Source organism: Otolemur garnettii, unplaced genomic scaffold (genome assembly GCF_000181295.1).
Source record: "Otolemur garnettii isolate 467f Iridium unplaced genomic scaffold, OtoGar3 scaffold00175, whole genome shotgun sequence".
Lineage (NCBI taxonomy): Eukaryota > Metazoa > Chordata > Mammalia > Primates > Galagidae > Otolemur > Otolemur garnettii.
In genome coordinates, this window is record NW_003852570.1 from 2,084,437 (window position 1) to 2,094,216 (window position 9,780).

The 9,780-nt window shown below is 38.6% G+C and overlaps 1 protein-coding gene and 1 pseudogene across 1 annotated transcript in view; both read left to right on the top strand.

Moving 5' to 3' along the window:
- Positions 1–9,780, top strand: part of MAGT1 (magnesium transporter 1) — a 93,681-nt gene that overhangs the window by 70,039 nt on the left and 13,862 nt on the right. The window contains exon 7 of the mRNA XM_003800454.3: positions 366–429. Within this exon, the coding sequence (XP_003800502.2) occupies positions 366–429 (64 nt within the window). The remainder of the gene's footprint in view (positions 1–365; positions 430–9,780) is intronic.
- LOC100952468 overlaps positions 8,239–9,780 on the top strand; it is a 4,521-nt pseudogene continuing 2,979 nt past the window's right edge.

Here is a 9,780-nt window from a genome sequence, read left to right on the forward strand (position 1 = left end):
AAAAAAAAAAAAAAGGAATTCTAGTTTTTGTAATTTTTTAAATGTATTCTGTTATTGAAAATATAATACAAGTATAATCAAAAGACAAATAGAGGGCAGCGCCTGTGGCTCAGTGGGTAGGGGGCTGGCCCCATATACCAAGGGTGGTGGGTTCAAACCTGGCCCTGGCCAAACTGCAACAAAAAAATAGCCAGGCGTTGTGGCGGGCACCTGTAGGAATGTCATACACTCAACGTATGTTACGTGCTTATGTACATCAGGTGAAATAAGAATTTTACAGAGTTTAAAATATCCCATTTTAGGGTTAGGATACCAATATTTAATATGTATTTAAAGATTCCACTTTGTCTTTTTCCCCCACCTAGAATTATATCCATGGAAGCAGCCAGGCCCAGTTTGTAGCTGAAACACACATTGTACTTCTGTTTAGTATCCTTTTTATAATAAGTCTCTGTTGCTGTATTTTAATTTGCTGATTTTCTTACAGTATGTTATTCTTTCTACATTTGGTTGGGGCTGCTTTCTTAATATAGGTTATAATATTCTTTAGAAATCATTAATAGGTCATCTATCCTGGCCTAATCAACTAAAGACCACCAGGGACAAACCTGCAGTTCAACAAAGCCAAGTTTATTGTCCTGTTGATACAAGGAAGACTCCATATCAGAAGAACCATGAGACATCTTACCAGAGAAAATGGAGTGTTACAGGATTTGGGAAATGGTAGAATTTAGGTGAGATGTAAATGAAGCATCGTTTTTTACAGGCTAAAAGCAAATCAAAGGAATCAGTATCAGGTCTGAAAAGTTAAGTGGGCCCAGGGTTCTGTTTTCTTGGAAACTGTAAAGATAAATATGAGATTTTTGTCTACAAAAATTCCTTTGAAGCACTGTATCTGGTTGTAAATTGAGGCTACTTAGAAATTTTACTACTTAATTACATGACTTTAATCCTCTAGGCAAGAATGGAATGTTTCATTCTTAGTGGTATAATTTCAAACATCTTCTGATTTTAGAGAACATTATTCATCAGTGAGTTAAGGAAACAATTATTACTCAAAGACAGGGAGTATTTTGACATTTTACAGTGATGGTATGTCCTAAGGAGAAATATTATTTCCTGTGAACTTTGCTGTTGCTTTCTATGTGTGGTGTTCCATCCTCTTGAGCAGGCGTCCTCAAAATACAGCCTGCGGGCCACATGCAGCCTGCCTAGGACATTTATCCAGACTGCCGGGTGTTTTTGCCACTGCTGCCTGTCCTGCTTAGCCGCCGACTCATCCTGGGCCCGCAGTCTGGCCCTTCAACTGTCTGAGGGACAGTGAACTGGCCCCCTGTTTAAAAAGTTTGAGGACCCTGCTCTTGAGTGACAGGGCAGGTTTTTACTTTCTCAGCCTGAGTTTACTTTCTATCATCTAAAACTGGATGTCTCTGTAAACTTCAGGGAAAGATAAGAGTGATATGAGATAAACAGGACTCCAAATTTCACATTTCACAGTATTACTAAATACATTTTATCCTCTTTAATATGTAAGCAGTGACATTGTGGGACAAGTCAACAAAGTGAACATGTGTAATGTTTCTAGAGTTGTGTTTCTTAGCTATGGTGTCCTAACATTGATATACTAGAATCAGTTTTATCCCAGGCTATTGGAAAGCATACCCATATGCCTTGCCTTCTCATCTCAGCAATAGGCAACTTAAAAGGTCATCTAATTCAACCTCCATTCTATTGATGATGGATTGTAATAGGAAAAACTAGGCTAAGAATTTTGAAAGTTATTACAATCAATATAAATGATTGGCTTGGTGTGGTGATGCATGCCTGTAGTCCAATCTACTCCAGAGCCTGAGGTGGGAAGATTCCTTGATCTCAGGAGGTATTTTTGGCTTTTTTGAGACAGATCCTGACTTTGTTGCCCTCAGTTGAGTATTGTAGCATCATAGCTCACAAACAACCATAAACTCGGGCTCAAGTGATCCTCTTGCTTTAGCCTCCTGAATAGCTGGGACTACAAGTTCTTGCCACAATGCCTGACTGTTTTTTAGAGATGGGGTCGGGGTCTTCCTCTTGCTCAAGCTGGTCTTGAACTCCTGAGCTCAGGCATTCAACCTACCTTGGCCTCCCAGAGTGCTAGGATTACAGGCATAAGCTGCCACGCCAGGCCTGAGCCCAGGAGTTTGAGGCTGCAGTAAACTATCACTGTGCCTCTGTACTACATCCTGGGCAACAAGACAAGACCCTATTTCAATATATATATATATATGAGTAATTGGATCCATTAAGAAAAAGAACTTTATTATTTTTCTGACTGTAAAAGTAGTAACTAGGCTTGGCGCCTGTGGCTCAAGTGGCTAAGGCGCCAGCCATGTACACCCAAGGTGGCAGGTTCGAATCCAGCCTGGGGCCGCCAAACAACGATGACAGCTGCAACCAAAAATTAGCCGGGTGTTGTGGTGGGTGCCTGTAGTCCCAGCTACTTGGGAGGTGGAGGCAGGATATTTGCTTGAGCCCAGGAGTTGGAGGTTGCAGTGAGCTGTGATGCCACAGCACTCTACCCCGGGGGACAGCTTGAGGCTCCTGTCTCAAAAATAAATAAATAAATAAATAAAGGTAGTAACTAAAGAAAATACAGAAATTACAAGTAAGTATAAGAAAAAATTTAAAACCACTGGAACTGTCATCTTTAGTAAATGTATCTTTCCCAGTTTTATTTTACTATGTCAATGATAAGATATATTTTAAGAGAAACATTCTGAGAAAAAACATTAAGCCTTTAGTTTTATTTGAAGGAAATTTGGGAAAATAACATTTTTCAAAGCAATGTTCATATTTAATACAGAAAATATTTTTAATCCTTAAAGTTAAACCAAAGCCAGGAGACTTAATCTATTCAGCCATGAAATGGTGGGTTAAAAGACATAATAATCACCTCATCTCTATGAGAAGAAAGATTTCAAGAAAAATATTGCCTAACTTCATGGTTTATGTTTTTATTTTTTTATTATTTATTTATTTATTCTTTTTTTGAGACAGAGTCTCACTCTGTTGCCCTCGGTAGAGTGCCATGACATCACAGCTCACAGCAACCTCCAACTCTTGGGGTTAAGTGATTCTCTTGCCTTAGCCTCCCAAGTAGCTGGGACCACAGGCGCCCACCACAACGCCTGGTTATTTTTTGTTGCAGTTGCTACTACTGTTTTAGCTGGCCGGGGCTGGGTTCAAATCCACCACCCTCGGTATATGGGGCTGGTGCCCTACCTACTGAGCCTCAGGCACCACCCCCATGGTTTATATTTTTAAATCCTAAGATGTAAGTTGAAAATGTTCATTTGTGGTTTGTTGGATGAACAAATCATTACACCTTGGAAAATTTTCGGTGTCTAAAAATAGTCTCAGTTAATAGTATGTTGAAATTGAACAATGGAGCAAAAGAACAGTTAAAATTACAAAATATTAATTGATTTGGGCTTGATGGTCTTTTAGCCTTATACTAATTTTAAAAATACTCTTATATAATTAGTTTAAGAAATTATGGCTTGGTGCCTGTAGCTTCGCAACTAGGGCTCTAGCCACATACACCAGAAACCTGAGGTGGTGGGTTCGAACCCTGCCTGGGCCTGCCAAACAATGACAACTACAACAGCAAAATAGCCAGGCATGGTGGCAGGTGCCTATAGTTCTAGCTACTTGGAAGGCTGAGACAAGTAAATCACTAAAGCCCATGAGTTTGAGGTTGCTGTGAACAGTGATACTACAGCACTTTTCCAAGGGCAATATAGTGAGACTCTGTCTAAAAAAAAAATTATAATTTTCTTTTTACTTATGCCTAAAGATTAAACATTAGCCTAAGTTCTCATATACATTTGGAACAGATCGCCAACCTGTTAGGATAAGATGACCAGACATCCCGCAGAGTTTTAAAAAGTCTCGATTTTTGGAAAGAATGCACAACAAGCTAGGGAATGGCCAGAGAACGGGAAGGGAATATACAGTTTTTGGCTGCCATGTGGCTATTTCGCCAGGATATGAGTTTTATATTATTTTTGTTAATTTTATAATGTTAAACTTTAATAATAAAAATAATTTTTGAGAACTGATTATCAAGAACTGCTTATCAAAGTTTGCATTGTTGGGCTTGGCGCCTGTAGCTCAACCGACTAAGGTGCCACATACACCTAAGGTGGTGGGTTTGAATCCAGCCCAGACCTGCCAAACAACAATGATGGCTGCAACCAAAAAATAGCCCAGCATTGTGGCGGGCACCTGTGGTCTCAGCTACTTGGGAGGCTGAGGCAGGAGACTCGCTTGAGCCCAGGAGTTGGAGGTTGCTGTGAGCATGATGCCACGGCACTCTACCCAGGGGGACAGCTTGGGGCTCTTTCTCAAATCAAAAAAAAAAAAAAAAGTTTGCATTGTTGATCAGTTGTTAGAATTCGACCACCATTGTTTGGACTTAATGAACAATGGCATTTTTTGGCATTGGCAACGACAAAAACATTTTGTAACTGTCTCTCAGATGAAACACATGGTACTGCGTGCTAGTGCTAGTGATAGTTAAACAAGTGATGTCAACAAATCAGCTATTCAGATAATTTAGGTAAGTAATTTATTTATTTATTTCATGAATTTAGCAGACAGTACTTGTATTATTTATATTTTATAGTGGCGGCAAAAAGTCTAGCACCAGCCTTGAAAGTGACACTTACAGCTTACGAGGTATTATTATTTAAAAAAATATATATTGATAGGGAAAAGGTTAAATCTTGGGCATCAGCAAAAATCATAATAGAGAACAAATGGTTAGAAATATTTCATCATTTTGAAACAAACCATGTTCCATACAATAATGCACTAAAAATTGTGGGATATGCACTGTCCTTACCAGGAACTAATGCTGCGACTGAACACGTTTTTTCTATGGTAAATAAAGTTTGGACATCAGAAAAATCACAATTAAGTGTTGAGACTTTGAAAGCCATTTTATCTGTGAAATATAATTTAACAAATTATTGTGAAAAATTTCATGACCTTTTAAACAACAACAGCAATCTACTAAAAAAAATTCACTCAAATGAGAAATATGCCAAGGAATAAAATAATACTATACATAATTTTTAATGTATTATGTTTGTAAATTATACTTATGTTGAAATTAAAAAAATATATTACAGTACTATTTTTGTGTTCGATGAAAATTTTTGTTGCTCCATATAGACCAAATTTTTAATTAAGAACCTCCCCCCCACACCCGCCATCAGTGGTGTCCCACTTTACCAATATTAAAATCTGGTCACCTTATATTAGAATTTTCTGTAAATTTGGTTATTAAGATACAGAATAAATAGTAGAAGACTGCCTTAAGTGCTGTGTACTACATGTAATGGTGAGACAGTGGATTTTTTTTTTTTGGAGACAGAGTCTCACTCAGTTGCCTCAGGCTACAATGCCTTCTCCTCAGCCTAGCTCACACCAACCTCAAGCTCCCGGACTAAAGTGATCCACTTGCCTCAGCCTCCCATGTAGCTAGGACTATAGGTGCCTACCATGATACTCAACTAATTTTTTTATTTTTGGTAGAAACAGGGTCTCATTCTTTCTCAGACTGATCTCCATGTCCTGAATTCAAGCAATTCTCTGGTCTCAGCCTCTCAAAGTGCTACAGGTTTACACCTGCAAAGGATTACAGGTGGGAACCACTTCACCTGCTAGACAATGAATAATTTTATCAGAGGTGGGAAACATTAGGGAAGGCTTAACCCCTCCTCCTTCCTTTTTTTTAAAATTAGATATGCTGCCTAAAGACCAAAAACATAGTTAGCAGTTTCCATGTTCATGAGAATTAATAGAATGAGAGTACCACAGACTATTAGTTATGACTTTGGAAAATATCTACACATGTATCATTAGTTTAATATTATATAATTTACTGCATGATTAATAAAGCAAACTACATAATGAGTTGCCTGATATACTAACTTTTAAATTACATTTTAAACTTTTTTTTTGAGACAGAGTCTTACTTTGTTGCCCTTGGTAGAGTGCTATGGTGTCATAACTCACAGCAACCTCAAACTCTTGGGCTCAAGCAGTTCTCTTGCCTCAGCCTCCTACGTAGCTGGGACTACAGGCGCCCACCACAGTACCTGGCTATTTTTGGAGATGAGGTCTGGCTCTGGTTCAGGCTGGTCTCAGACCTGTGAGCTCAGGCAATCCACCTGCCTCAGCCTCCCAGAGTGCTGGGATTTCAGGCATAAGCCACTGTGCCTGGTCTACATTTTAAACTTTTTAATTTGAGGTATTGAATTCATGCAGGAAAGTTTACACATTGTAACTGTACAGTTGGAATTTTCACAAAATGAACATACCTGTGTAACCAGCACCCAGATCAAGAAATAAAACATTAGCTACATCCCAGAGCATCCTCCCCTCATCACCCTTCCTGAGTGCTACCTTTCTTCCCAAAGATAAGTACTGTCTTGACTTCTTATGCCATGGGTTGGTTTTAACTATTTCTGAAATCCTACAATAAATATAGTTGAATTTTTAAAACAAGGTAGCAGTATTTAAAAGTTTTGCCCATATTAAAAACTATGTTGTTATATATTCTCTTGCATTTCCTTGCCCGTATCTATGGTTTTGTTTGGGTTTTTGGAGATAGGGTCTTGCTCTATTGCCAGGGCTAGATTATGATTGTGTATCATAGCTCTCACTCCAGCTTCAAACTCTTGGGCTCAAGTGATGCTCCTCCATGAGCCTCCCAAGAAGTTGGGACTATAAGCATGAACTACCACACTTGACCAAGTTTTTATTTTTATTTATTTTTTATCTTTTTAATTTTTTTTTTTTTGGAAGACAGAGTCTTATTTTATCACCCTTGGTAGAGTGCCATGGCATCACAGCTCACAGCAACCTCCAACTCCTGGGCTTAGGTGATTCTCTTGCCTCAGCCTCCTGAGTATCTGGGACTACAGGCACCTGCCACAACACCCAGCTATTTTTTTGTTGCGGTTTAACTGGGGCCAGGTTGAAACCTGCCACCCTTGGTATATGGGGCCAGCTCCCCACCTGCTGAGCCATAGATGCCACCTCAATGTTTTATTTTTTTATAGAGATATAGGGTCTTGCTATGTTGCTCAGGCTAGTCTCAAACTCCTCACCTTGGCCTCCCAAAGTGCTAAGAATAAAGGCATAAGGCACCACATCTGACTTTTATGTATGTTGTATTGGGGGGAGTTCCTTTTTTTTTGTTGTTTATAGACATCATTTGCATGGAGTTTGGTATCTTCCTATATTATCAACATTTTTTCTATTGTTGCCTGACTTTTATAGTTATAAAATACATGAGGATTAATTATTGACAGTGAAATGTTTCATTGCAAAAAATTAAAGAAAAAAATATGAGGATTATAGAGACATCCAAAAATATAGCCAAGAAAAAAGTCATTATTCTTAGTGTGTGTATAATGAATATATTATAATTCAATTATTCCCTATTATTGAACATTAAAAAGAATGTTTCTGGGAGATAAATAATTTGGCATATCTCCAAATTCCTCAAAAGTTCATAACAAAGTGTATAAGTATATCTTTTGCTCTTGATGTGATGTCTAAATTGTTTTTCCAAAAATATTTTGCTGCCAAAAATGTATATGTATGCACTGGTATCTCTGGTAAGTCCTAACCATCATTATGTAGTCTCGTTTTTTTTTTTTAATTGCTAATTCTGCAAGTGAAGAATTTGTCTTCAATTACAAACATTGTAGTTTTGTATTAGGCTTCATTTTATACAAAAATGTCTTTGCCTTTGTCTTTAATTCTACTAGCTTTTAGTATCCAGCCTAGTTCTTGTGTGTCATGGAATATTGCCTCTATTTTCTTTTCTTTCTTTCTTTTTTTTAGAGACAGAGCCTTACTTTGTCACCCTCGGTAGAGTACTGTGGCATCACAGCTCACAGCAACCTCCAGCTCTTCGGCTTAGGCGATTCTCTTGCCCCAGCCTCCCAAGTACCTGGGACTACAGGTGCCCGCCACAACGCCGGGCTTTTGTGTTGTTGTTGCAGTTTGGCTGGGGCCAGGTTCAGTGCCCTCTCACTGAGCCACAGGCACCGCCTGCCTCTATTTTCTATTCAGTTCTCCCAGAGTAACATTTAATCAAAATTATGTGATTGTTTATTCATTTTGTTGTTTATATTTCTCCTAAAGGGTAAACTTATCCATGGAAGGGTCTATTTTTCCTTGAACTTTGTAACTTCAAAAATTAATAGTGTCTGCCATATAGTAGGCAGTGTTAGTAAAAGTTTAAGGAATCAGTAATGAAATTAAAAATATATATGAAGTTCATTATAGCTATTGACAGCTGAGAATGGTACACTTGCGGCTCTATAGCGAGATGGAATGCTCATTGAAAGCCAAAGCATAGCCCATGGCAAGTGATGTAAGGAGTGGAAGGAGCCCACTGGGAGAGTCAGGGCATCATGCTGAGACCCCAGGGGTGCAGGACATGGAAATCCAATTCTCGCCCTGTTTTCCCAGCCCCTCCCCCATCTCCTTTATGTCCCTCCTCCTCCACCCCTCTGGCTGGAATGTTTCTAGAATCTCTTACCAGCAGCCTTTGCAGTTCCAACATGGCAGAGCTGACAGCCGAGGTTCGCAACCCCAACGGGGCTTTCTACAAGGATTTATTAAAGATGTTCATGAAGACTCCCTCACAGTTGTTTTTGAAAATAATTGGCAGCCAGAACGCCAGGTTCCATTTAATGAAGTTAGATTACCACCACCACCTGATATAAAAAAAGAAATCAGTGAAGGAGGTGAAGTCGAGGTATATTCAAGAGCAAATGACCAAGAACCATATGGATGGTGGTTGGCTAAAGTTCGGATGATGAAAGGAGAAGTTCATGTCTTTGAATATGCTGCTTGTGATGCTGCTCACAATGAAATAGTTACATTTGAATGACTTTGGCCCATCAATCAAAATAAAACTGTCAAAAAAAAATACCTTCTTAAGTGCACAGTGGATGTTCCAGAGGGTTTGAGAGAGGCGTGTGCTAATGAAAATGCTCAGAAAGATTTTATGAAAGCAGTAGGAGGAGCATGCAGAATTTTTTACCATCCGGAAACAACACAGCTAATGATACTATCTGCCAGTGAAGCAACTGTGAAGAGAGTAAATATTTTAAGTGACATACATTTGCTAAATATTCATACAAAGTTGATGCTAATGTGCAGAAATGAAGAAGTCACTAAGCAGTTAGAATGCACAAAAAAACTTGCAGCAGCTTTTCATGAGGAATTTGTTGTGAGATTTAATGGGTCTGGCAATAGGAATGCATGGTAGTAATACACAGCAAGCTAGGGAAGTTCCTGGAGTTAACCACTGTTGAGTCAGATGAAAATACTAGAACATTTAGAATTTATGGAGAGTGCTGATGCTATAAAAAAGGCTAGAGGATTTTTTGAATTTGTGGAGGATTTTATTCAGGTTCCTAGGAATCTTGGTGGAAAAGTTATTGGGAAAAATGGCAAAGTTATTCGAGAAATCATGGACAAATCTGGTGTGGTTTGGGTGAGACTCAAAAGGGACAATGAAACTAAAACTACCTAGAGAAGACGGAATGGTTCCATTTGTATTTGTTGCCACTATAGAAAGCATTGGAAATGTGCAAGTTCTTTTAGAGTACCATATTGCTTATCTAAAGGAAGTAGAGCAGCTAAGAATGGGATGCCTATAGATTGATGAACAGCAACGACAGATTGGTTCTAGGTCTTTTTTTTTTT